This window comes from Eumetopias jubatus, unplaced genomic scaffold (assembly GCF_037043125.1).
Source record: "Eumetopias jubatus isolate StellerSeaLion01/CBP00866 unplaced genomic scaffold, mEumJub1_p1.0 scaffold_12, whole genome shotgun sequence".
NCBI classification, from domain to species: domain Eukaryota; kingdom Metazoa; phylum Chordata; class Mammalia; order Carnivora; family Otariidae; genus Eumetopias; species Eumetopias jubatus.
In genome coordinates, this window is record NW_028274818.1 from 103,839,344 (window position 1) to 103,866,291 (window position 26,948).

At 54.2% G+C, this 26,948-nt stretch overlaps 2 protein-coding genes across 4 annotated transcripts; one reads left to right on the forward strand and one right to left on the reverse strand.

Annotated features, from left to right (window-relative positions):
* Positions 1 to 665: 665 nt before the first annotated feature.
* POP7 (POP7 ribonuclease P/MRP subunit) lies at positions 666 to 1,796 on the reverse strand. Of its 2 annotated transcripts, none has more exons than XM_028109752.1 (2): positions 1,611 to 1,796; positions 666 to 1,369 (listed from the first exon to the last, which is right to left on the reverse strand). In XM_028109752.1, exon 2 carries the CDS (start codon positions 1,357 to 1,359, stop codon positions 937 to 939), a length of 423 nt encoding a protein of 140 aa, XP_027965553.1. In that variant the 5' UTR covers positions 1,360 to 1,369; positions 1,611 to 1,796; the 3' UTR covers positions 666 to 936. The 2 variants fall into 2 exon arrangements, with proteins under 2 accessions (XP_027965553.1, XP_027965554.1); XM_028109753.2 differs by lacking the exon at positions 1,611 to 1,796 and adding an exon at positions 1,513 to 1,588.
* A 10,022-nt stretch (positions 1,797 to 11,818) lies between these two features.
* On the forward strand, positions 11,819 to 26,640 carry GIGYF1 (GRB10 interacting GYF protein 1). 2 transcript variants are annotated; one of them, XM_028109846.2, is made up of 29 exons: positions 11,819 to 11,966; positions 15,030 to 15,158; positions 16,055 to 16,279; positions 16,980 to 17,132; positions 17,212 to 17,270; positions 17,373 to 17,484; positions 17,579 to 17,708; positions 17,819 to 17,914; positions 18,094 to 18,205; positions 18,307 to 18,415; positions 18,798 to 18,838; positions 19,058 to 19,228; positions 19,449 to 19,702; positions 19,832 to 19,940; positions 20,421 to 20,558; positions 20,733 to 20,830; positions 21,008 to 21,179; positions 21,301 to 21,467; positions 21,578 to 21,678; positions 21,774 to 21,890; positions 21,976 to 22,076; positions 22,235 to 22,317; positions 22,438 to 22,578; positions 22,666 to 22,902; positions 23,233 to 23,420; positions 23,527 to 23,687; positions 23,786 to 23,949; positions 24,032 to 24,161; positions 24,256 to 26,640. In XM_028109846.2, the coding sequence occupies exons 6-29, from the start codon at positions 17,450 to 17,452 to the stop codon at positions 24,306 to 24,308; spliced, it is 3,108 nt and encodes a 1,035-aa protein (XP_027965647.2). In that variant the 5' UTR covers positions 11,819 to 11,966; positions 15,030 to 15,158; positions 16,055 to 16,279; positions 16,980 to 17,132; positions 17,212 to 17,270; positions 17,373 to 17,449; the 3' UTR covers positions 24,309 to 26,640. The 2 variants fall into 2 exon arrangements, with proteins under 2 accessions (XP_027965647.2, XP_087872792.1); XM_088016666.1 differs by having other exon boundaries at positions 21,301 to 21,407.
* Positions 26,641 to 26,948: the final 308 nt, after the last annotated feature.

The following is a 26,948-nucleotide window of genomic DNA, read 5'->3' on the forward strand; positions in this document are numbered from 1 at the left end:
CCCAGTAAATTGATTTTGAGACCCACAAATGGATCACCACCCACTTTGATAAACATTGCTTTAGATGACTCTAGCTTGATAAACATGAGAAATCAGATCCCTTTACAAATATCTCAACAAAAAATACTTATCATCTGTGTGCCCGGTAATTCAGGCAGGAGGCACTCCCTTCCCACTAGAGCAGCCCACACAGTAGGGTCTAAAGAACTCTGGACCACAGCTGCTTGGAACCACTTGGGCCCAGCAGGACCGGGAATCAAATGAAGCAGTGTGTTAGTCCCTATCACAGAGCCTGACACAAAGGAGGTCCCAGTCTTTGCTCCCTTCGTCTTTAAATGCTCACCTCCCTCGTCCTGGGAACCGCCACCAAGAAGCCTGGTGCTTCCTGAGTTACAACCATCCCAGCTGCGCTTTCAGCAGGTAAAAGTATATACCTCATCCACTCGGCCTGCCTCTGAGAGTACAAAAAAATTTAAAGCAAACACTGGGATTCTCAGGCTTTTGCTTGTACTAAAGTTTGTTTTGTTACACTGTCCGTAGTACTATCTCTGCTCTCTGCAAAGGCAAGAAACACCTGGGGGTCCCTCCTGTATGTAAATACTTGTAAAGGTGCCTACTCTCCCTTTCCCCGTACATACAGAATTTACACAGGGCAGAGACAGTGGCAGTGGGGTGGCTGCATACTAACACAACTTGGTAGTTTTTATTGTCTAGGACAATGGTTACAGACCACAAAGACTCGCGAAGACCCATTGCTTGGGCCCAACAAGAGACAATACTCTCCCTCGCAGTTCAGAGTCCTCTGGGCTGTAAGGGGACAGGCTTTTTCTTACGTGGCTCTGGTAGAAGGTCCATGACTGTACTCAGTACAAGAAGAGCCACAGCTGAGCCTACTTATGTGGGGGTGGGTGGATAAGGTGGCCATCCTCATTGCCATTACTTGGGTGCAACCCTGAAGACCCGGATGTGGATGGCCGAGTTGTTGCGGATGCGGGTCAGAGGCTCTCGTGTATCAGTCTCTGGTTCCAGCTCATCGACAAGCTCCACGGTGGAGGTATTGGCAGCCACCTGCAAGGACCCGAAGCTGCCTGCCTGAAGCTGTAGGGCAATGTTGATGGCACGGTTGATGGCCAGGCCCAAGCCATGAATGTAGATCTCACTGCATGAATTCTGACCCCGAGCCCCTCCGTCCAGAAGCTTTTGGCAGCGAGCCAACTGGGCCTTAAAGTCAGTCTTCATGTTGACATAGATGTCATTGGGCCTCCGGGGCAGGCGGTGGGGGAGCCGCTTCCGAAGGGTATACTCCACCGGATCCAGCTCAGCCTCGACGGCCCCGCGGGGCTCTCGGTTTTCCGCCATGCTGTGTGCCCTGACGCGGGGAAGAGAGATCAGAGAGAGGTGACAAGAGACTTTGTTGCCTTTGCCACCCCGTTTCCAGCCCAAACGGTGCAGAGAGGAAGGGACGCACTCAAACGCCCTCCTGCCTTCCGGCCTCGGTTCCCTCCCACTCACCTCAAGCTCCCGGATCTCCCTCACCCCCAGGTCCTATTCATTGAGGGCATCGCCCCCAGCATCAGGCCCCTCCACCCGCTCCCTTCCCCCGCGCCTACACTCTCCAGTCCACAGTCCTCTTCCCGAGCACGCGGCCCGCTCCGGGCCAAGCCACTCAAGCGCTGCGCCCACCCGCTCGGACTGAGCGCGCGGCGCCGGACACGCAGGACCGAGGAAGAGAAGAAACGCGGCGCGCCGGAGGATCGCGAGACCGCGGCCGCCCTTAACGGCTGGGGGGTTCCCGAAAGGGCTGCGCAGTACGCACGCGCGCCCGTCCCCCGCGATCCACGAATCGCCTTCCCGGCCTCCGTTCTCCCCGCCCCTCTGGGCGTTCGCGCGACCGTGCGGTGTGTCTAAGTAACGCGAGAGCGCTGGGAGACCGGCTCCACCATATGTACGCCACGCAAGCGGGGTGCGGAGGCAGGAGGCGTGTACTAAGTCAAAGCCTGGGAGGGTAAGCTTTTCTAGGTCAGTCCAAGTTCTTGGACCCTACGGAGGGGTCCTGAAGGGGAGAAAGGGAGAGAGGAGACTTTTCTAGAAGCGCGGAGGATTTGGGGTAGGGGCTTACAAAGACAGCCGGGAGGGTTCAAGAAGATTAAGGGACCTAAAGGCAAGGGTGGACTCCCGCGTCCGTCGCAGTACCTCTGGTCAGAGGAGGCGTGGCTGAGTTGGCAGAACCGATCTCCCGCCCAAGGTCCCTGCTGCCCAGAGACTGAGTGGGGATTGAGGGGTGAGGCTGGGCGCTCGGCAGACGCCGCCGCCTCTGGTCTCCCCTGTGGGACACGGGGACCCGTTCTTCTCCCCTGTGTCTTGCAAGGGCTGACCCCTCAAGTCAGCCTTTGGGGCCCCAGGCTATGAACCGTAGGCCCTACCTTCACGGCTCCCCCGAGAGCACGCTGACCCACCCACACCCCTCAACCTTTACCGATCACCTAGCTCATCGGCCTCTGTCCACCCCAGCAGGGACGTGCGCCCCCTGGCGGGCAGGGCGGGACGGCACCTGGAGGTTCGTGGCTCCCAAGGGCCAGTAGGGAGGAGTTTCCTCTGGCCAGACTGGTATAGCTTCGGGAGAGTTCCCTTCAAAAATGAGTTAGACCTGCACTGGGGACCTAGAACTATTCCCTACTTGAGTTGTCCCAACACTCAAATGGGGAATGATAATTCCTTTTTTGCAGTTGTGAAACCCAGTATAACCCTGTGAACTGTAAGCCTACACATGAGAGTTGGCATTTTTATAACCCCATTTGACTGGAGGTTGGAAGGGGGTCAGGTTCCTGAGAACTTCGCTCCCAGCACCATTTAAATCCTGTAGTTCTCCTTTTAGCTTCAGATTCTTTCATTAATCACAAGTTTGGGGGTTTATGTGGGGGTAAGGAGGAAAAGCTGGCCACAACCCTATTCAGCCTCCTTGAGCTGAGTTGTTTTAAGATTTTATTTATTTATTTGACAGAGAGAGCGCGCACAAGCAGGGGGAACTGCAGGCAGAGGGAGAGGGAGAAGCAGGCTCCCCGCGGAGCAGGGAGCTGGATGCAGGGCTCTTTCCCAGGACCCTGAGATCATGACATGAGCTGAAGGCAGATGCTTAACAGACTGAGCCACCCAGGTGTCCCTGAGCTGAGTTTTGATGGATAAACAGGAGTTCTTCAGGGAACCAAGTATTCTGGAAACACTGAAGGGTATTTTTAAAAGAATGGAAGTGTAATCTAAGCTTCCACCTCAAGGAACTAGAAAATGAAGAGCCAAATAAACCCAAAGGGAAGAGAAGTGAGGAAATAATAAAGAACAAAAACCAATAAAACTGAACTTGACAAAAACAGTAGAGAAACTCAATGTAAAAGGTGGTTCTTTGCAAAGATCAATAAAGTTGATAAGCATCTAGCAAGACTGACAAAAAAGAAGAACGAGAAGGAAAACTGGAGGTGCCTGGCCAGCTCAGTAGAGCATGCAACTCTTGATAGGGGGTTATTAGTTTGAGCCCCATGTTGGGTGTAGAGATTACTTTAAAAACATCTTAAAAAGAAGGAAGACTCAAATTATGATTACCAGAAACGAAAGCAGGGATGGCACTAAAGATCCTCATATGCAAAAGATACTTAGAGAATATTACAGGCATGCCTTAGAGATATTGTGGGTTGGGTTCCAAACCACTGCAATAAAGTGAATATCACAATAAAATGAGTCAAATTTTTTTTGGTTTCCCAGTACATACAAAATTTATGTTTACACCATACGTAGTTTATTAAGTTTGCAATGGCATTATGTCTAAAGAAAAGTAATTTAAAAAATACTTTATTGATGAAAAATGCTAATCATCATCTGAGCTTTCAGTGAGTTGTAATAACTGATTACAGATCACCATAACAAATATAAGAAGTTTGAAATATCAAGAGAATTACCAAAATGACAGACACAGAAGTAGGCAAATGTGGGGCGCCTGGGTGGCTCAAGTCGGTTAAGCATCTGCCTTCAGCTCAGGTCATGATCTCAAGGTCCTGGGATCATCCTTGTGGGGCTTCCCTGCTCAGTGGCCTGCTTCTCCCCTCTCCCCCTTGTGCAGGAGCACTCCCTCTCTCAAATACCAATTTTTTTAAAATAGACTTTATTCTTTTTTTTAAAAAAAATTATTCATTCATTTGACAGAGAACACAAGCAAGGGGACCATCAGGCAGAGGGAGAAGGAGAAGCAGAAGCAGGCTCCTTAGCAGGGAGCCTGATGCTTGATTCCAGGACCCTGGGATCATGACCTGAGCTGAAGGCAGATGCTCAGCCACTGAGCGACCCAGGTGTCCCAATAAATAAAATTTTTTTTTTTTAAGAAGTAAACAGATACTGTTGGAAAAGTGGTGCTGACAGGATTGCGACAAATGTTCAACTTGTAAAAATTGCAGTACCTACAAAGTACAATAAAATAAGTTATACCTGTACAAACAACTCTATATATACAAATTCAGCAACTTAGATGAAATGGACCAATTTCCTAGGCAACCACAACCTACCAAACTTACCTGAGATGAAGCAGATCATCTGAATAGTCCTGTAATTATTCAAGTAATTACATTCATAGTTAAAAAAAAATAAACCTTTAAAAAAAGAAATATCTAGGTCCACATTTCAGTGGTGAACTCTACCAAAAAAAAAAAAAAAAAAACAAATTATACACAATCTCTTTTCTATAGAGGAGGAACATTTCCTAACTAATTTTATTTTATTTTTATTTATTTATTTTTTAAAGATTTATTTGACAGCAAGAGAGGGAACACAAGCAGGGGGAGTGGGAGAGGGAGAAGCAGGATTCCTGCGGAGCAGGGAGCCTGATGTGGGGCTCGATCCCAGGACCCTGAGATCATGACCTGAGCCGAAGGCAGATGCTTAACGACTGAGCCACCCAGGCGCCCCTCCTAACTAATTTTATGAGACCAAAACCACACAAAGATTATACAAATGAAAGCTACAGACCAAAATTTCTCATGAACAAAGACGTAAAAATTCTCAACAAAATTCTAGCAAACTGCATCCAGCAGTATATAAAAAGAATTATAAATCATGACAAAGTAGAGTTTACTCCAAAGTTGCCGGACTGGTTCAACATAAGAAAACCAATCGCTCTCATTTACCATATTAACAGGCTAAACAAACAATGTATATGATCATACCAATCAATACAGAAAGAAACATTTAACATAATTTAGTATTCATTTATGAAAAAAAAACTCAGCAAAGAATAGAAGGAACTTCCTCAACCTGTTAAAGAACATCTACAGAGGGGTGCCTAGGTGGCTCAGTCGGTTAAGTGTCTGCCTTTGGCTTAGGTCATGATCTCAGGGCCTGGGATCAAAACCAGAGCCCCATGAGCCCAAAGCCCCATGAGCCAAGAGCCCCAGGAGTCCCACTGCAGGCTCCCTGCTCAGTGGGGAGCCTGCTTCTCCCTTTCCCTCTGCTGCTCCCACTGATTGTGCTCTCTGTCAAATAAATAAAATCTTTTTTTTAAAGATTTTATTTATTTATTTGACACACAGAGAGAGCGAGCGAGAGAGAGAGAGGGAGGGAGGGAGAGAGCACAAGCAGGGGGAGCGGCAGGCAGAGGGAGAAGCAGGCTTCCTGCATGAGCAGGGAGCCCGATGCAGGGCTCGATCCCAGGACCCTGGGATCATGGCCTGAGCCGAAGGCAGCGGCTTAACCAATTGAGCCACCCAGGCGCCCCTAAATAAAATCTTTTTTAAAAAAAGTCTACAGAAACCCTACAGCTATAATCATACTTAATGGTGTAAGACCAGACAGTTTTCTCTTAAAATCAGGAACCCTCTCTCGTGGTTAAAGTCCCAACCAGTTCAATAAGGCAAGGAAAGGATACAGTGCAATAAGGCAAAGAAAAGATTAGAAAGGAAGATATAAAACTCTCTGTTTGCAGATGGCATGACTGTATACATAAAAAGTCCCAAGGAATCTACAAAGAACTTGTATAATTAATAAATGGGTTTAGCAAGTTTAACAGGATACAAGATTAACATACAAAAATCAACTGTATTTATATATACTGTCAATAAATAATTGGACACCAAAATTTAAAATACAATACTATTTACACGGGGGGGGGGAATACAGGGGGTGAGGAGGGAAGTAGAAGGAGGGAGAAATATTTAGGTGTAAGTCTGACAAAACATGTATATAGAATCTGTATGCTAAAAACTACAAAACCCTGATGAAGAACTTAAAGAAGATCTAAATTAATGGAGAGATGTCCATATGTCCATGTATTGGAAGACTGAACATAGTAAAGATACCAATTCTCTCCAAACTGAACTCCAGATTTAAGGCAATTCCTATGAAAATCCCAGCAAGAATCTCTGTAGTTACAGACAGCTTCATTATAAAGTTAACATGGAAGGGCAAGGGAAGTTAAAGCAATTTTGAAAAAGTTGGAATCGTGCTGATTTTAAGACTTACTACTACATAAATACAATATCAAGACAGTGTGGTATCTGCCAAGGGATAGACACACAAATCAATAAATTGGAATAGAGAACCCAGAAATAGATTCACACAAACACAGCCAGACAAAGGTGCAAAAGCAGTTGAAGGGAAAGAATAAGTCTTTTCAGCAAGTGGTGCTGAAACAATTTGATAAAGAGGCAAAGAATTGAACCTTAGCCCTACGCAAAAAAATTAACACAAAATGGATCATAGGTCTAAATAAAAATGTAAAATTATGAAACTTTTAGAAGAAAATATAGGAAAAAATCTTCATGAACATAGGGTCAGGTGAAGAGTTCTTAAGAAACAACACAAAAAGCACAATCTATTAAGAAAATTGATATTTTATCAATTATATCTCATAATGTGGCAAAAAGCGGAAAAATCAAAAACTTTCACTCTGTGAAAGACCATATTCAAAGAATGAAAAGAGAAGCCATAGACTGGGAGAAAATACTTGCAAATTACTTATCAGACAAAGGACTTGTATCCCGAATAGAACTCTCTAAACTCAAGAGTTAGAGGGGCACCTGGGGGGCTCACACGGTTAAGCATCTGCCTTCAGCTCGGGTTGTGATCCCAGGGTCTTGGGATCGATCTCTGCCCGCATCAGGCTCCCTGCTCAGCAGGGAACCTGCTTCTCCCTCTCCCTCTGCCTGCTTCTTCCCCTGCTTGTACACTCTCTCTGTCAAAAATAAATAAAAAATCTTTAAAAAAAATAAAAAATAAACTCAAAGAGTTAGAAAACAAACAACCCGATTAGAAAATGGGCAAAAGTCTTGAACAAACACTTTGGCAAAGAGGGTATAAGGACGGCAAATAAGCACATAAGATAGTCAACATTGTTAGCCACTAAGGAAACGCAAATTAAAACCATGACAAGGGGGCGCCTGGGTGGCTCAGGTGGTTAAGTGTCTGCCTTCGGTTCAGGTCATGATCCCGGGGTCCTGGGATTGAGTCCCATGTCGGGCTCCCTGCTCCTTGGGAGCCTGCTTCTCCCTCTGCCTCTCTCTCTCTCTCTCTTTGTGTTTCATGAATAAAAAATAAAATCTTTAAAAAAAAATAAAAATAAAAAATAAAATAAAATCATGACAAGGTACCACCACGTGCCTAGTAGAATGTCTACAAGGAAGAGTCTTGACGATACCAAGTATTGAAGAGAATGTCTCACATACTGCCAGTGGGAATGTTAAATGGTCCAGGTACTCTGGAAAATAGTTTGGCAGTTTCTTCTAAAATTAACCACCAGACATACACTCAGCATACGACCCAGGAAGAGCACTCAAAGGCATTTAAAAACCTGTTCATGAATGTCTATAGCAGTTTTGTTTGTAGTAGCCCTGAACTGGAAACACCCCAGGTGTCTTTCAGTCGGGGAATGGTTAAACAAAATGGCACATCCATACCATGGAAAAGTCCTCAGCGGTAAAATGTGGATCAAAAAGACTTGACAGGCTGTTGGAATACTAGCTACATCACAGTACACCATGCTGAGCAACTCGTGGAAGGCAAACAAGATGAGCAAAATAGTGTGCCCAGTGCTAAATGGGGAGCATGTACGGGATTCAGTGGAACCCCAAGGAGGAATAGTCAATATGACCTTGGGGAGATCTAAGGTTTTCCAAAGGAAGCAGTGGCTAAGCTGAGATAGGAATGTCTAGCAGTGGGGCTCATAGTCAGTGCAGTCCATCCTGTTACAGTGGAGAGGTCTGGAAGGACTGAGTCCTGTGAGTTAAGGAAGAAAGAAGGAACCAGCAAAGGACTCAGAGCAGCTGGTGAGATGGGAGGAAACCCAGGGAGTATGGTGTCCTGGAAACGAGGTGAAGAAAGCATTTCCTGGAGGAGGGAGTGACCAGCCTGTGACATATACTGCTGACAGGCCATGTAAGATAATGGACCAGTGGATTCAGCAAAGTGTAGGTCATTGATGACTTGACAAGCTGTTACATTTGATAGACTGAAAAACTTAGCTCATGGCAGAAAGTAATTCTGAATGCAACAAATTCATTTTGAGGCCCATTTTGTCTGATAATTAACAATAAACATAGTTTATGAACGATTATCAGTCCAGGGGCATCTGGGTGGCTCAGTTGGTTAAGCGTCTGCCTTTGGCTTGCTGGTCATGATCCCTGGGTCTTGGGTTTGAGCCCCATGTGGGGCTCCCTACTCAGTGGGGAGTCTGCTTCTCCCTCTGCCTCCCCCTCTGCCCCTCTTGCCCTGCTTGTGTTCTCTATCTCAAATAAATAAAATCTTTTTTTTTTTTTAAGGAGAGAAAGAGGGCATGAGCCAGGAGGAGAGGCAGAGGGAGAGGGAGAAGCAGACTCCTTGCTGAACAGGGAGCCCAGTGTGGGGCTCAGGTCCAGGAACCCTGTGATCATGACCTGAGCCAAAGGCAGATGCTTAACTGAGCCCCCCAGGTGCCCCAATAAATCAAATCTTTAAAAATTTTTTTAAAAAGGAACTATCACTCCTTTACTCAGGGTATGTGTCTTTTAATGAGATCTGAAGTATGTTTTCTAAACTTTGACATCCAGATAAATATAAAGGCTCATGATATAGGTGGGTGAAGTCAGGCACTGTAATAAGCTAATTTGACATTAAGATGGCCCTTATCTTTTTGCATTTCGTTGAAGGCAAACACCAGAGAGGCACTGCCATTAGGAAAAAAAGGCAGAGCTTGGCTTTTTAGACTTGAAACCTCCCTTTCATCTCAATTAATCCCCCAACCAAATCTTTCTTTAGTTCAAGAGCGTGCCAATTTACTTATTTAAGTGTTTATTTGAGGGAGAGAGAGCACAAGCAGGGGGAGCGGCAGGCAGAGGGAGAGGAGGAAGCAGACTCCCCGCCGAGCTGGGAGCCCGACGTGGGGCCCGATCCCAGGACCCTGGGATCATGACCTGAGCCGAAGGCAGATGCTCAACGACTGAGCCACCCAGGTGCCCCACAAAAATATTTTTTTAAAGATTTTATTTATTTATTTGAGAGAGAGAGAATGAGAGATAGAGAGCACAAGAGGGAAGAGGGTCAGAGGGAGAAGCAGACTCCTTGCTGAGCAGGGAGCCCGATGTGGGACTCGATTCCGGGACTCCAGGATCATGACCTGAGCCGAAGGCAGTCGCTTAACCAACTGAGCCACCCAGGCACCCCACAAAAATATTTTAGATCTAAGTGATCTTTTGGTAATTCTTTTTCATTCCGTATGGGAGATGCACAGTTCTGATTTCAGTTTCCTTTCTCAAAGAGGGCGCTTAACAGATTCAATTCCACAGTGTCTTCAGCAATAGGGGCAGCAGCATCTTTCCCAACTTGACAGTTGGAGGAGATTACTTGGCCAGGGTCACAAGCTGGAACACAAGGCACCCTCGGTGATCACTCCAATCTTGTACCCTGGAGTCCAGCGTGTGCTCCTTGCCAGACTGCATCTAATGGGTTCTACTCTCAGATCAAACACATTTTTATGGTGGCATTCAAAGCCCTCAGCTGAAGTTCTGCTCCCCTTCACACCCAAATAGCAATCCAGGTACTCTTCTCCCATCAGCCTGGATTGCGGCTATTGTAAAGCTGACCCCCACTTTTCCTAAACCTACCCAAATGCCTTCCATCCAGCTGAGCACAGGCCCCCACCATCCCCTACAGACAGCATTCCACAGAGGGCCCCCCTTCCCCTATACCATTTCTCCACCAAAATTTGCAATCTGGCATTTGCTAATTAACAATTAAAACATGCTAAGACCTTACTCATTCAGAGATTAGGCTGCTGGGAACTTGAATGGCTCAGGACACACTCTAGAAAAGTTAAAAACAAACAAAAAGCAACAACAGATTTTGAGTAACAAAAAACTGTTGTCTGTTTACGAACTTTAGGTGAAGAATTCTCACCCAAGCCTGGATTCTATTGATACATTTTTATACAGTGTTAACAATCTGAACATTGTCCACCCTGTTGGAACCAGAAGCCCCTGTCAGCTAACATTTGTGGAGTACTTGCCCTGTGCCAAGCACTATGTTAAATGCTTTACCATACATTCCAGAGACGGAAGAGATTATTTCCAAGGCCACCGGCAGTAATGAATAACACCCGCATGGGAACCCTTGCTTTAAACAATTGCCATTTTCCAGCCTCCGAGCAAGCTGGGAGACTGGCAGCATTAAGACAGAAGTCCTGACTGCAAGAAAGTGAAAGGAACTGAAAAAACAGACCCTAAAACTACAAGTGCATAGAAGCCTGGGGAACACTCAGTGCAGGAACAAAGGGCCTTCTGGTAGCTCCTGAGGTCTGTGCTCAAATATGGCACAACACAAGGGCCTCAAGTTCTCAGTCTGACTTTACTTTTCCCTGTCCTGAGAAAGATTACATTGTGTTTGCTAACAGCTGTTTCAGGACGCTGGAAAGTGAAATATACATTCTGGAATTAACTATCCAAAGAAAAAAAAGGTGAAAATACACAGGAGGCAAAAAAACAAACTTTTCGTCCCCAAAAGTTCAGGGATTTGGAAGTATTTCTTGGAAAACCACTTTCTTCAAACAAAGGAGGTGTCAATCTACTTCTCACATTTGCATAATAATTTCTCTTTTCACAGCTTTTCATATTCACCTATTTTAATTCTTTCAGCACTCCGGGAAGGAGAAGCGTGGAGATCGGGGTGGGGTGGAGAACAGCATTAACACCTGGCTGTAAAAGTAAAACGGAGGTCGAAAGCATCAACTGCTTTCTCCCGGGGTCTAGAAGCTAGTCAGTGGCGGAGCCAGATGGAATGGGTCTCACCAGTCAGCACTGCCTCGGACAGTGTCCAAATCATTAATTCCTCACTTATTTCACATATCCCAGGACGTCTGATGAACGCACCTCGGGATTATATGTTATCTCCTTCAATCCAGGCGGGCTTCCTGGAGGAAGCCGACTGGCGAGGCAAGCCCTGCGATGCCACCTGCGGCGGCCTCCGTCGCGACGGTCGCGCGTCACGTGCCGGAGAACAGCCGGGGAGCGCCCCGGGGGGACCCGCGACAAACCCCCTCCGGCCCGCTGCAGGCCCTGCATCACGTGACGAGCCAGGCCCCGGGTCACGTGCCGGGGGGGTCGGGGGCGGCGGGCGTCCGGGCTCCCCACTGAGCAGGCGGGGCGGGCGCGAGGCCGTGCGGGTGGCTAGGGGCCAGAGCCGTGGAGGGGGCCTGGGCGGCGGCGGCGGGGGCGGGGGCGGGGGCGGCGGCGGCGGCGGCGGCGGCGGCGGAGGGGGCGGCCCCGCGGCCCCGCGTCCGCGTCACGTGGTGCGAGGCGGGCAGCCATCTTGCTACAAACACAAACAGAGAGGAGCGGCCGCCGCGGGAGCGCCAGCGCCCCCTCCCCCGCCGCCGCTGCCGTCGCCGCCGTCGCCGCCGCCCCCTGGCCCGCCGCGCGCGCCGCCAACGCCCCGGGACCGGAGCCTCGCGCCTCCCGCCCGCCGCGGTAAGCGCTCGGCGGCCCCGCGGACCCCGGCCCGCCGCGGGGCCCGGGGCAGGCCCGCCCCCGACGCCGAGGCGGCCGCGCCGAGCCTGCGAGAGTCAGAGCGAGAGCGCGGGCCGCCGGCACGGACCCTCCCGCGTCTCTGTCCAGGCCGCCGCCGCCGCTGCCGCCGCCCGGTGCGTCCGCCCTCCCGCCGGCCCCTCCCAGGCGCGGCCCCGAGGGAGGCCGGGCTCCTCCCGGTGGGCGACCGCCCTCGCCCCTCGCCCCGCGCACCTGGCGCCCCCTCCCTGAAGGGCACGCCGTCCTCCCGGGCGGCCCGCCTCCTTCCCACCCCCGCGCTCCTAACGGTCGTCCTCCGGCCCCTCGGCAGCCCTGCCCGGCCCCCTCCCGTCCGCGCGCATCCTCCGTCGGGCCCGCCCGGGGGCCCCCCGACCCTAATGCCCGGCGCTCCCCGGAGACTTCCCCAGTGTGCCTCCGGGCTCTTATCGGAATCAGCTGGGCCCTGCATGTCTTAGAGTCCAGGCGTTCCATGACTTTGGCCAACGTGGAAGCCTTTCTTCTTACGTGAAGCACCTCCGCTGGGTCTTCACCTAAATTTCCTTTCAACGACATTAGTGCTTGGTCATTGGGGTCTTCTTCCTCCTTGTTGCCGGGCCGTTTCAACACCTTAGTCTTTCGTGTCTCCAGGCCAGTCTCTTCCCAAAGCCCCGCGCCTCTGATGCAGCAGCTCCCTGGCCTCGGCCCCTCACACTTTGCCTCCCCCCGCCCCAAGTTAACTTGAAAGAGATCCTCATTTTGCATTTCTTATCCAGTCATTACCACAATTCCCAGCAAGCGTCCCGCTCTGGTCTTTCATAGGGCTCCAGCCCTGGGAGATGCTAAGTCAATTGTCGGCCTGTTCTTTCGTCCACCCACCCCAGTCTCACTCACCTCTTGCTTCTTATTGCTGCTTATCCAAAACTTAGCCTGCACACCACATCTCCACTGTTTCTCCGAGCTGACACGCCAGTTGCACCTTGGCCCCCCATCCCTTGACTCTGCATCTGAAGCCCCATGGATACCAACAGGCTGGTCCCCCTTGCCATTCATGATGTGGGAGTTTGCCCTCAGGATCCTTCATCTGTACTTTTCCCTGTGCAGTCCCAGGCCACCAATCCCTCAGCCAGCTCCAGAGGTCTGCTGTGTAATTGCAAAGGGCTGAAACAGATCTGGACTTGGCGTTGCTGCCCCGGCTTGGGGACCAAGGGCCTTAAGGGTCCCATATGGTGATTACAGTCAAGTGAGTTGTGTTCCTAGACCTCTGGCCTGGCTTTTTTAGCCAGTGGACAAATGAGTTTTGTTGTGATTTGATGTATCCAAGGACCCCAGTTTGCCCTTGTCTGTGGTTGGAGTTAGGGATAGAAACACTTCAGAACAGAGAAAGGGAGAAGAGGTTGCCATGTGAGGAATTTTAAAAAATCTAAGGAGAAATTTAAAATGGCTTAAAACTCACAAAGTACTTAGGGAGGTTCCTGCTGCTTGTGCATCCCTTCTCTAGTCTCGAACGGAGTGTCTAGGAACACGGGGTACCCTGTGGGGGCAGCTGCATCTTCCTTTCCTTGTTTTCCCTGGCTGGGTCCCAAGACTGGGCAAGTGGGCAGAAGGGATCAAATGAGGTAAAGTGTGAAAGCGCTTTGAAAACGTAACCAGTAGACGTGCCAAGGGGCGTTATTTGTCATGACGGCTCAGAGAGTGGAGAGCTGCGCTAACTGACCGGGCGGGGGGAGCACGGGCTCGCACCCTTCCTAAGCCTCAGAGTTATCCTGCCATGCATGGAGAATCTTTCCATCCTGAGAAAGGGCGGAGTCACCTCCCAACAGGCTTGGGACTGGGCGGTTGCTGGTTGCTCAGATGTTGGGGAATTTGGGACTCCACTTTGTTAATAGTGGTACCTTTCCGTGCCAAGGCACATTGCTCTGGAATGGGGCTAATTTTAGGGGTGATGGAATGAGGAAATAATGTTAACTTAGTGTGTACTAGGACTGCCTCTTCTTTGGATCTTTTTCTTGTGAGAGTTTTGAACCCCAGAGAACAGGCTTCCCTCCTGTTCTGCAAGCCTATTGTGAGCACCCTGGACCAGTGTGTGTCCTCTCTTCTCAACTCCAGCAGGGGGCGGCCTTTTAATAGCAATAATTCCAACACCGAGGGAGGGAGAGTATGCTGAGGCCTGAGAAAGAAGACTGGGCAGGCAGGCACAGAGGGAGTGCGTTGGGAGATGAGGCAGACAGATGCTGAAGGTAGGACCATGGGGTGGCAGGTAAGCTGGAATGAGCCTGTGAGGAGAGCCTTAGATTAACAAGCCAGGAAAGGGTGCTGTGCCCAGTCCTGTGTGCTGCCTGTCCCTGCTCTTTCCTTCGCTGGAAAGGGACCCAAACAGCTGGCTTTGAGAGTTTGTGATAGAGAAACTTAGCAGAATGTTTTAAACCTCTTCTTGAGGATTTCCCTCCTGGCAGGATTTCAGATTTCTCTCATGGGGTAGTATAATTAGGAAACGATTTCCTTGTTTGCTCTTTAGAGGGGAGACTGAACTGGAATAAATTGGTTTCTCTTGTCTCCGTTCTTCCCCATAAACACCAAGTAGGCTTTACCTGCGCTCGTGATACGGAGGAAGGGTCCTCAGCCGTGGCAGTGTTGATACGTTGGGCCAGCTAATTCCTTGTCGTGGGGGGGCTGCCCTGTGTATTGTAGGGTGTGGAGCCGCATCCTTGCCCTCCACCCGTTAGAGGCTAGTGGCGCCTTCCAGTCATGCCCACCAAAGCCATCTGCAGATACTGCCACATGTCCCTTAGGGAGCACAGCGCCCCTCCCCAGTTGAGAACCACTGGCTTGGGAGGAAACGTGGTGCCAATGCCGCGGGTTTGGAGGGGTGGGCACCATGGGGCGGCTCGTGTGCTGCCTCACAGGCCGGCGGCCACCAGCTGCTGGGACCATGTCCTCCTGTGGCTGGGCTTGCCTGGAGACGCGACTTCTTTCTCTAGCCGCTCTTCTCCTTCCTCTGCCCTGACTGCCTCTTCCTTGCTTCTGCAGTTGCCCTGCTGCTCACACCAGGAGCCACTCCTCCTCAGTTTGCTTCTGACAACCAGGACGGAAAGGTGAAGGCCAGAAGCGGAAGCGTCAAGGAGAGCCGCCTTTGCCACTCCCTGGAAGGGAGGGAGAGTGAGTTGTCCCCTGTCCCCGAAGCCTTCCGCACCCAGAGGGCTCTTCTGTTCCCCACCTTCCCCCTGAAGATGGGGCCCTTCTGGAACGAACTGCAGGAAGCTCAGAACAGTGTTTCCTGAGGTTTGTTTGAAGGAATGTGGGGTGTTTTCCTTGGAGTGAGGAAGACTTAGGTATGCAGTAGCTATTCGCAAATGTCTTTTTGTTTCCTAAACCTTTTTTTTAACGGTGGTTAAAATGTACCATTTAACTGAGTTTTCAACCGAGTTTTTGAGTGTCCAGCTCTGTGAGGTTAAGTATGTTCGTGTTGTGCAACCGTCACCACCATCCATCTCCACAGCTGCCTCATTTGCCTCATTCAGGCTGAAACTCAATACCATTGAACAGCTCCCCGCTCTCCTCACCCCCCAACCCTGGCCCGTTGTTCTACTCCCCGTGTTTCTAAATTTGATTCTTTAGGAATCTCACATAAGAGGAATCCTAGGGTATTTGTTCTTTTGTGACTGGGTGGTTTCCATTTGGTGTAATGTCTTCAAGGCTGATTCACTGGTCAAATTAAGTAGGGATGGTAGCATCGGTCCTGCGAGGCCTGCTCGAATCCAGTGAAAGGGAGAGCTTTTCAACAGATGTGTCTTCTCACGGTTGTGTGTGCCGTGGCATGCTGCATCACCAGCAGCGGCCAGCGAGGGCTGTTGTAGAAGAGATGCCCATGTCGGGGGAGGTCCACCCCGCTCGAGATGCTCTCCAAAGCTGCATTCCCTGCTAGGATGCTGGGGTTCTGGGACTGGGTCCCGCCTCTGTCGGAGCATTTTGCTTCATCTCCCCATGTGCAGCTGTACATGAGAGCTGCTCTCCCTTGGCCCCTCTGCTGGAAACCCTTCCTCCTCTCTTGCCAGAGTTGTGGAGTCTTGGACTTGATGGAAACTGTGGAGGTACTCGGGTCCAGCCTCCCCTCCAGCCAGTGAGGGAAGCCCCCGTGCCGCTCCCCGAGACCTTGCCCACCTGTCCTCGCTCGGAACCGCCAGGGATGAGCCGCCTCCTGAGAGCCTCCTCTGCTGTTCCTTAGAGGGATAGGTCATTGCCACTGCCACTGCTTCTATCAGCCTCATTTCTGCTTTATGGTGAGGGGAGCGCCGTACTAGTCTGTAGCATAATAACGTTCTCTCCTTGGTTCTTAGTAGTTACGGTGGGCTCTTCCTGATCCATGGAAAGGGTCTGGGTGTTGATTCCTGGTGGGTAAACCAGCCCAAGGAGGGCACTGCCCGCAGCCTTCCGTGTGCCCTGCCTTTGGCCCTTAGGGCCTCCCCACCACCACTCCCCTTTTTCTGGCCCCCTCCCCCCAGTTGAATCCCTAGATTCTAGCCACCAAACAGGCAGCCTTGAGTTTTTTCCAGAAGGGAAATAAGTTTGCTCCCAGACTTCGTGTGTAATTTTTTTTTTTTTCAAAACGAATGTTTTTTTGTCTTTAGAATATCTGTGGCTGTGATGGGTTTTTTGTTTGTTTGTTTGCTTGTGTTTTATCTTTGTGTTGAGCATTCCCACATACCTCAGCCAGCCCTTTACCGAGTGCCACACCCCACTGCGAGGGTGCTGAGACCAGTGCCTCACTCAGCTCTGCTGAGGGAATTAACTACTCTCGAGGCCTAACGTGGGGGACAGAGATGAGGAGGAGCAGAGGGTGTGGTTCTCTGCCCTGGATAACTGGAAGTGTCCAGCATCTGTAGATCTCCCCATTGTGCAGGACAGAGGAGGCCCAGAAGTGGGGAGGCCCATCTGGCCCACTGGTTTAACCCCAGCTTTGTTTCCTCACCTCTCGGTAAGGATCTTTCTCGGATGTGAAGCTCCCTCCTCGGGCGCCACTGCAGTCAGATCATCGTCCTGTAGCTTGGGGACCTCGGTTCATTCCAGCATAGGCCCCTGCCTGAAGAGAGTCCAGTCCCGGCCCTACTTGCTTCCTGGGGGCAAGGCTGCCAAGTGAGTCTGGGGTGGAGGGAGGCAACCCCTGCTGAAGCTGGAAGGGGCTCTAGCTGCCCTGTTTCCTCCCTTCCCCCAGGTCTTCCCTCATCGTGACAGTTCGCCTCACTCATGCTGGGTGGCACGTGGCTGGCTTAGGTGAGCCCTTTCAGAGTTCAGTAGGTGGGAATCTATACCTTACTGCCTTGTGGTTCTCCGGGTGTGCTGTCTCCGAGGCCTAGTGTCCCGGTGCCTCCACAGGTGTTTGGAGAGTGAACGCCAGGTCCCCCCCTCTTCCCTTCAGCCCCTCTGACCTCGAGGACACGCCCAGCTCCATCATGGCAGCGGAGACCCTCAATTTTGGGCCTGAGTGGTGAGTTAGACATGCTCTGGATGGCCTGGAGAAGCCAGGAAGAATGGGGTTGCTCAGACTCCTGTCTCTTTCCTTCCCTGTGTCCCTTTCCTAGGCTGAGGGCCCTTTCCAGTGGCGGCAGCGTGGCCTCCCCACCCCCATCCCCTGCCATGCCCAAATACAAGCTGGCTGACTATCGCTATGGGCGAGAAGAAATGCTGGCTCTCTACGTCAAGGAGAACAAGGTGGGGGGCAGGCGGGTGTGGGGTGTGTGGCCCCGTTGCCTGCTTGGTCTCAGCCAGTGGAGAGAGTCCAGGAGCAGGTGGGATCCCGGCTCTCCTGCCCCGACTGACAGGTGCCGGATGAGCTGCAGGACAAGGAGTTTGCCGCGGTGCTGCAGGAGGAGCCGCTGCAGCCTCTGGCGCTAGAGCCTCTGACTGAGGAGGAGCAGGTGGGGCTGGGCTGGGGCGATGCAGGGCAGGGCGCTGGGTCTTCCCCTTGCAGAGACGGCCTGAAGCTGGGAAGATAGGTGGTGGAGGTTGTGGTTCTGGGCAGGGATCGGCGGCAGGGCGGGGGGGGGCGGTACGCAGGTGCCTGGGTCCTCACTGCCACCCTTGGCTCCCTCCTCAGAGAAACTTCTCCCTGTCAGTGAACAGTGTGGCTGTGCTGAGGCTGATGGGGAAAGGGGCTGGCCCCCCCCTAGGTGGCACCTCCCGTGGCAGGGGCAGCACTCGGAGCCGAGGTAGAGGGGGTGACGGTGTGTTCTGGGGGGCGGGCTGTGGTTTTGAGGGTGCAGAGAGATGGCCAGGCAGGTTTCCCACGTGTATCTCCTCCTTTATCCAGGCCGAGGCCGTGGTGACAGTTGCTTTTACCAAAGAAGCATTGAAGAAGGCGATGGGGCCTTTGGTCGAAACCCCCGGGAGATCCAGCGTAGCCAGAGTTGGGATGACAGGTGCTGGCAGCATAGTGGCAGAGCGGAGAGAAGCCCTGCGGCGCCGTCCCTGGACGGCGGCTCGGGTCTTTGTCCGCAGAGGGCAACAGGAGACCCACCAAATCAGCCCTGGCCACAGAGTGTCCCCTTTGCCTCTGACTGACTTCCTGTGGCTCTCTTCCTTTGCCTTCTGATTCTCCTAGTCCTCGTTTAGCCTGCGACCTTCTCTGCGTGCGCCTCTGGGCTCCCTTCCGAGGCTGACATCTCCCTAGTACCCCGCCCCTGGGCCTTCCCCCTTCCCACCGCTCTCAGGACAGAACGGACGGGCTCTGCGGGCGTTCCGCAAATTGGAGGGCGGGCTGGGATCCATCCTCCTTTGACCCAACGCCTTTTCCTTCTGCAGAGGCGAGAGAAGGTTTGAGAAGTCGGCCAGGAGGGATGGAGGTATGGAGAGTGGCGATGGCCATGTCCCGGAGGTCACTGGGGGGGTGGGGTGGGGGGGGAGTGAAATGGGCGGTGCCATTAGGGGAGTGTTTTCCTGAGGGAGGTGGGGGGGGACAGGAGGGCCTGGAGCTGGACTCCTTTTTACTGCAAGGTCTGTAGTAAGAGTCTTCCAGGGACCGTGGCTGCTGTTCCGCTGACTGTGTCTTCCCCACCCCCAAGCACGATCCGGGTTTGAGGAGGGAGGGGCTGGCCCGAGGAAGGAACATGCCCGCTCAGATAGCGAGAACTGGCGTTCTCTTCGGGAGGAGCAAGAGGAAGAGGAGGAGGGCAGTTGGAGACTTGGGGCAGGACCCCGGCGAGATGGCGACCGCTGGCGCTCAGCCAGCCCTGGTGAGGTTGGGGCCGGATGGGGGTCGTGGGGTCAGAGGGTGGGCTCCCGCGGCCGGGTGGAGGGACCAGAAAGCTTCCTGGAGTGGACAGGGGTGGGAGGGCAGGCCTGGCAGTGCCGGTTGGTCCCGGGGTGGAGGGGGAGGTCCCGGTGGGCAGCAGAAAGGCGAAGGCTGGCTTGACCGGAATACCGACCTTCCTTCTATTGACTCTTCCCGCCCAGATGGCGGCCCCCGCTCTGCTGGCTGGCGGGAACACGGGGACCGGCGTCGCAAGTTCGAATTTGATTTGCGAGGGGATCGAGGAGGGTGTGGTGAAGAGGAAGGGCGGGGTGGGGGAGGCAGCTCTCACCTCCGGAGGTGCCGAGGGCCTGACGGCTTTGAGGAAGACAAAGATGGTCTCCCGGAGTGGTGCCTGGATGACGAGGATGAAGAGATGGGCACCTTCGATGCCTCTGGGGCTTTCCTGCCTCTCAAGGTATCGGAGGAAACACAGGGAAGGTCTCCGCTGGAGGGGGAGGGGGGTGGGACCTACCCTGGTGGTGGCCTCTCCCACCTGTTCATCCTCTGCCTCTTGCTCCCCACCGTGTCCCCTAACCCTGTGCAGAAGGGCCCCAAGGAGCCCATTCCTGAGGAGCAGGAGCTCGACTTCCAGGGCCTGGAGGAAGAGGAGGAAGAGCCTCCTGAAGGGCTAGACGAGGGGGGGCCTGAGGCAGGTGAGCCTGCGGGGGGCGGGGGCAGTGCCTTGAGCCCAGGCCAGGCAGGCAGAGGGGCCCTCACCAGGCTGTGCCACCCACCTTTAGGAGAAGGCAGCTTGGGCGAAGAGCAGGTGTTGCCGGGTGGGGGAGGAACAGAGCAGGGCCGTGTCTGAAAGGCAGAGTGTCAGTTCAAATTCAGGCACAATCAAGATGATCTGTGCAAATCCTTGAAAGAATCTGAAGAACGCAGTGTTAAGTCCGTGGTGGTATGTGTACGGTCTTGGGCAGTGACGCGGACACGTGCACAACGTGTCCAGTGTTGCAAGGTGGGGTTTGTGGTGCTGATTTGCTGGGTGTTAGCAGAGTTGAGCAGTTAGATGGGTGGATTCAAGGCCCAGAGACCTAGGTTCTGGCCACAAATGGGAGACCCGTGTCAAGTCATTTTTAAGGCCTTTTAGCTCTTTGTTTTGAATTCTGGTAATTACCCGTGTCTTTCAGGAGGGAAGGAACTGACTCCACTACCTCCTCAGGAGGAGAAGTCCAGTTCCCCATCCCCACTGCCCACCTTGGGTCCCCTCTGGGGAGCTAATGGGGAAGGTGACGACGCTGCAGACAAGGACCTGCCGGCAGCTGAAGGTAGTGGAGGGGGGGAGACGCTCCTCTTCCTTGGGGTGGGATGGAGGTACCTAAGGCGTCTTGGGTGGGGGAAAGAGGTAGAACTAGAGTCCACTTTTCTGGAACGACGGTGGTTAGGAAAGCGTCTCATTCTCTTCTCTGGACCACCATTTCACTTGCTTTCTTTGCTTCTAGATGATATGAGGGGAATGCCGCTGAGTCCTGTGGTAGGCTCACCCTCTGGCCCGCCTGGAGATCTGGAGGATGATGAAGGCCTGAAGCACCTGCAGCAGGTGTGAGGAACCTCAGAAGGCTCTGGGGATCCTGCCCTACGGGGGACGGAGAGCCACTGCTCCCTCTGTCCCTCTGCATTGTGACCCGACCTCTTGACTGCACCCTGATCTTAGCCCCAGCCCCGTCCTGATGTCATGTTTGGGCTGTTGAGGCTTCCTCTCTCCCTGGTCTCCCAGGAGGCGGAGAAGCTGGTGGCCTCCCTGCAGGACAGCTCCCTGGAGGAGGAGCAGTTCACGGCTGCCATGCAGGCCCAGGGCCTGCGCCACTCAGCAGCTGCCACTGCCCTCCCCCTGAGCCATGGTGCGGCCCGGAAGTGGTTCTACAAGGATCCCCAGGGGGAGATCCAAGGTGCCTGTGGGCAGTGGGGACCATGCCAGCGGGGCTGCTGGGGGCAGGGGGACAACACCGTTCTTGTTCAGGGCTTCACCGGCTCGGCTTTCTGACCGAGGTCCCCCTTCCCTTGGTCCAGGCCCTTTCACAACACAGGAAATGGCAGAGTGGTTCCAGGCGGGCTATTTCTCCATGGCGTTGCTTGTGAAGCGGGGCTGTGATGAGGGCTTCCAGCCACTGGGTGAGGTGATCAAGATGTGGGGTCGTGTGCCCTTTGCCCCGGGACCCTCGCCACCCCCACTGCTGGTGAGCCCGGCCGCCTTGGCAAGGAGTGGGGTGGGGAGGGGAAGCGGGAGCTGCGCTGGGGGCACAGGGCGGAAGGGCAGAGCCACAGGCGCGCCATGGGCCTCGCACAGGGCAACATGGACCAGGAGCGGCTGAAGAAGCAGCAGGAGCTTGCCGCGGCCGCCCTGTACCAGCAGCTGCAGCACCAGCAGTTTCTGCAGCTGGTTGGCAGGTACGGGGGCGCCTAGAAGGCTTTGGTGGCCAGGCGGGCTGCGGGCTCGGAGCTGGGGGCCCCCGCCCTCCTGACGCCCATGTCTGGGCCCGCAGCCGGCAGCTCCCACAGTGTGCGCTCCGGGAGAAGGCGGCTCTGGGGGACCTGAGCCCGCCGCAGCAGCAGCAGCTCACCGCCTTCCTGCAGCAGCTCCAAGCTCTCAAACCGCCCAGGTTCAGGGGCTGGTGTCTTTTGGGGGCGAGGGGGGCAGACCCAAGAGGAATTCGGAGTTCTGAGAAACCCTGCTCTGCTCCTCAGAGGTGGGGACCAGAACCTGCTCCCAACCATGAACCGGTCCTTGTCAGTGCCGGATTCGGGCCCCCTCTGGGATATACATACCTCAGCCTCATCACAGTCAGGTGTGTGGCCCGCCTGTTCCCTGCCCCCATGTTCTGAGCCGCCCCCCCCACCAAGTCCCTGGGTGAGTGGGGGGGGGGGGGGCTTTGTGTCTGCTCCCGCCCTCTGGGCGCTCCAGCCCAGCCTGAGTCGTCTGCTGCTGCTGCCCTTGCTTCTGCAGGCGGTGAGGCCAGTCTTTGGGACATACCAATTAACTCTTCGACTCAGGGTCCAATTCTAGAACAACTCCAGCTGCAGCACAAAGTGAGTAGGCTTCCTGGGACTGGGGTCCTCGGGCAGCGAGGGCCGGGCCAAGGCAGAGAAGGCCGGGGGTGTGTGTGGGGGGCGCCCAGGTCTCCCACCTGAGCTCGTTGGACATGCCAGTTCCAAGAGCGCAGAGAAGCGGAGCTCAGGGCGAAGCGGGAGGAGGAGGAGCGCAAGCGGCGGGAGGAGAAGCGGCGGCAGCAGCAGCAGGAGGAGCAGAAGCGGCGGCAGGAGGAGGAGGAGCTGTTCCGGCGCAAGCAGGTGTGTGCCCGGCTGCCCCCAGCCCCGCTCGCCCACGCCCCCAGGGCCCAGGCCGCTGGCCCTCACCACGCTGCTGCCCCGGCCCAGGTGCGGCAGCAGGAACTCCTGCTGAAGCTGCTGCAGCAGCAGCAGGCGGTGGCCGCTGTCCCGGCGCCCCCCACACCCCCGGCGCCCAGCTCCCCGCCCCCGCTGTGGGCCGGCCTGGCCAAGCAGGGGCTCTCCATGAAGACGCTGCTCGAGCTGCAGTTGGAGGGCGAGCGGCAGCTGCACAAGCAGCCCCCACCCCGGGAGCCATCGCGGGCCCAGGCCCCCAACCACCGCGTGGTGAGCAGGCTGGCCCTGACATTCCCCGACCCTGCCGACCGCCAGTTTTTGAGCCCTCGGGAACCCCTTCTGGTCAGCTCCCAGGGTGACCCGTGGGGTGGGGGGAGTCGCTGAGCCCCGACTTTCCAGCCTGAGCGCTGGTCTGTATCTGACTGTGAAGCGTCTTCTGGGCGGCCCTCACCTCGTCCCACTCGGCTATCTCCGTGAGCCTCCCCACCTAGTTGTTCTAGAGTGAGAGAGAGAGAGTGTGAGAGTGTGTGTGTGTGTGTGTGTCCGTGTGTCCGTGTGTCCGTGTCCGTCCATATTGGGGCTGATTTTTGCCATCTGTAGCAGCTTGGGGGCCTGGGCTCGGCCCCCCTGAACCAGTGGGTATCTGAGGCTGGGCCACTGTGGGGCGGGCCCGACAAGAGTGGGGGCGGCAGCGGCGGCCCGGGGCTCTGGGAGGACACCCTCAAGAGCGGCGGGAGCCTGGCCCGCGGCCTGGGCTTGAAGAACAGCCGGAGCAGCCCCTCTCTCAGGTGGGTGCCGGGGCCTGCAGGCTCCGTCCGGTCTCGGGCAGGGCTTGGAAGGATGTGGCAGGCCTCCGCTGATCTCTGGCCTCTGATTCGTCCCCGGCCCACTCAGTGACTCGTACAGCCACCTGTCCGGTCGGCCTGTGCGCAAAAAGACCGAGGAGGAAGAGAAGCTGTTGAAGCTGCTGCAGGGCATCCCCAGGCCCCAGGACGGCTTCACCCAGTGGTGTGAGCAGATGCTGCACACGCTGAGCACCACGGGCAGCCTGGATGGTACAGGCGACAGACCCGGGGAGGCCGGGCGGGGCCGGGGCTTCCGCACCTGCATCAATCAGGTGGGCCCTGACTGCCCGTCCCCTCCTGCCCTTTAGTACCCATGGCTGTAGCGATCCTCAAGGAGGTGGAATCCCCCTACGACGTCCACGATTATATCCGTTCCTGCTTGGGAGACACGCTGGAAGCCAAAGAATTTGCCAAACAGTTCCTGGAGCGGAGGGCCAAACAGAAAGCCAGCCAGCAGCGGCAGCAGCAGCAGGTGAGGCTTCAAGGGCCCTTGGCAGGTGGGGTGAGGCTGCCCCTCACCGTGCTGACCCAGCTTCCCTGTCTGAGCCTCACAGGAGGCATGGCTGAGCAGTGGCTCCCTACAGACAGCCTTTCAGACCAACCACAGCACCAAACTCGGCCCTGGGGAGGGCAGCAAAGCCAAGAGGCGGGCGCTCATGCTGCACTCAGATCCTAGCATCTTGGGTGAGTTTGGGGGTGTGGCCATGAAGGAGGCTTTTTACTCAGCAGGGGCCAGGAGCCTGGGGAGAGCTCAAACCCAGCTTCTTCCCGGCTTCAGGGTACTCCCTGCACGGACCTTCTGGTGAGATCGAGAGCGTGGATGACTACTGACCAGCCCGTCCCACCAGCCCCTGGGCTGTAGGCCAGGGGCGGCAGCAGCGGCTTGGACCCGTGGGTCCCCAGCCTGCAGGCTCCCCACAGGGAGCATAGGAGGAAGCAGGGGCAGGGTCCCCAGCACTTGTTACAAACCACACGATGCACCTTAACTCACCCACCACGAGGCACTTTACAGATTGGGGGGAAGGGTTTTTGTTTTTTGGGTTTTTGTTTTTGTTTTGTTTTTGTTTTTTCTTTAAAACATTTAAACAACCCTGAAGAAAGTGTTAGGAGAGACAAAAAAAAAAAAAACAAACATTGTTAAAAACTAGACTCTAAGCACCCCTTCCCCCTCTAGGGACAGTGAGGGTGACAATGGAAGGTCCACAGAGGTTTTTTGGGACTTTTGGTTTTGGTTTTTTGTTGTTTTTTTTTTAAGAAAAAAGAAATGAAAAAAAAAAAAAAGGTTAGGAGATTGAAAGAAAAAAACACACTGTTTTTTTGGGGCAGTGGGGACACAGGCCCCACGGACCTGTTCTGCCTGGCCCCCAAGGCTGCACTTACCCTCCCTGCCCCGTAAGGTGGGCCATTGGGGTAACTGGAAGCTGGGGTGCCAGCAGTTTGCACAGCGAGGCCCCCTCAGCCCCGCCAGCCGGACCCGCTGTGAACGGCTCCCTTTGTTGCTGTGACTGTGGCGGAGGTGTCCGGTGTAGGGGCCAAAGTAGCCCCTTGGCTTTGCTGCTTTGGGGGAAAGTTGCACAAATGGGCCGGGCCGCCTCAGCTCTTCAGGCTGCCGTCCTGCGCTGGCTGACGAGGTAGAGGGGGAAGGGCCAGCCAGTGCCAGCCTCATCTGGCTGTCAAGGTGGAAGAACTTCCACTCTGGCCCCGGTGAGGGTTTCCCCCACTGCTGCCATTTGCAGGGGACGGCCTGGGTGTGAAGCTGAAAGCCTCAGCTCCCTGCCTTGCCACATGAATGTATTCTTTGGGCCACAAGCCCCTGCTGCGCCTTCTGCCTCAACCCTGTGCGAGGTGGGAGCGGAGCAGTTCCTCCAGGAGCTGGAGAGAGAGGCACCACTTAATGACTATTTTCTCCTGTGAAAGGGGCAAGAGGAGGGCCTAGGAGGCCAAGGGCATGGGGGCAGCGTGGGGCTTCAGGATGCGGTGTGGGGGCTGTTAGAAGGGAGTTCCCTGCTTGCAGCCAGCTGTGTGGGACGTGGACCACCCAGCTCTGCTCTGACCCCTCCATTGACCAAATGGGGAGGAGCAAGTGGCCTCTCCCTTTTCTGCTCCCTGATGCCGTTTTTAATGTTGGGTAAGGTGCGAGGGTCAAGAATAGAAGTGTCGTCTCTCCTGGGTCAGGGGTAGGCTGCCCTTCTGTTGCTCACCAACTTATTCCCAATCACCTGCCTGGGTTTGTCTCCATTTGTGGTTTTTTTTTTGTTTGTTTTTGTTTTAAACAGTTTGTTGTATCTTTTGGGTTTCTCGAACTTCTCCCATCGACCTCATTGCTCAGAGCGCAGTATTAGGGCAGGACTCTGCCACTGCCTCCCCTCCATGAATGTATTTATCCTTCCTGCCCTGGGGAAATGGGGAGTTCCCATGCATCCCCAGAGAGACCACATTTTTTTTTTTTTTTTTTTTTTTTGTTTTGCACCAAAGTGGCAACTGGGTCAGTGTTGGGGGATAAAGCTGGCCTTGGGGGTGGAGGGCTACCCTCCACCTGCTTCTCCCTGGTTTCAACAGTGTTAGCATCCGTGAAAAGACTTTATTCTCTCTAAAGCAATAAGGGGGTGATGGGCCAGGGGGAAATGTCTTGCTGCTGCTGGCCCCCCAGCTCCCCCCCTTCCTCACGCCAGTATTTGGCGGCATTAGAGGTGTCGGGGGGAGTACTGTTGTGACTGAATGTAACTGCCCCCACCCCTGCCGCAGCCAATGCAGGGGAGGGGGGTGACACTCTTCCCTGTCTCTTCCTTCCCCTTCACCCCCAGCTAAAGAGACTTTGAACTTAGGGGGCCCTTGAGCCTGGAGAGGCCTTAACCCTGTGAGGAAGTGTAGGGGGAGCCCTCTCCCACCCCCATCCCCTTCTGAGAGTGGTCAATGTTTACAAGCCCCTGAGCCCCCCAGCCCAGGGACTCCACCCCCATTGCCGTCCTTTCCCACCTGTCTTCCTGGGCCCCAGCTGCTCTCCCACCCTCCTTGGGTTGGGGTGGGTGCAGGGGTTCTTCTGTATCCCCTTGTCTGCCTTGGGCCCACAATCTCCCCTACCCCCACCCTGTGTGACTCCCTTCTCTTCTACCTGCCCATGTAAATATTCCTTCCCCCAATAAAACTTGGCGTGTGTTCTCCCCTTCTGCTTCTGTGTCTTTTCTTGGAAGAAAGGGTCTTTGGGGAACAGGGACAAGGCTAAGCGCAAGGAACTGAAAGAGCTGTGGCCAGGGGCAACTGTGGTCAGCCAGCCAGCCAGTCAGTCAGAGGGCTGTGTGTGTTTGGGAGCATCCATGGCCCTGCTGGGCAGAAGATCCTCCTGCCTGACTTGAGCTGAGAAGCTGTGAGAATTTCTCTCTGGTCCCTATTTATAAGGGGCTATATCCACCACCCACCTCCCACCCGACACACACACTGGTCTACCCTGGGAACAGAGATCTACCTGGAGTG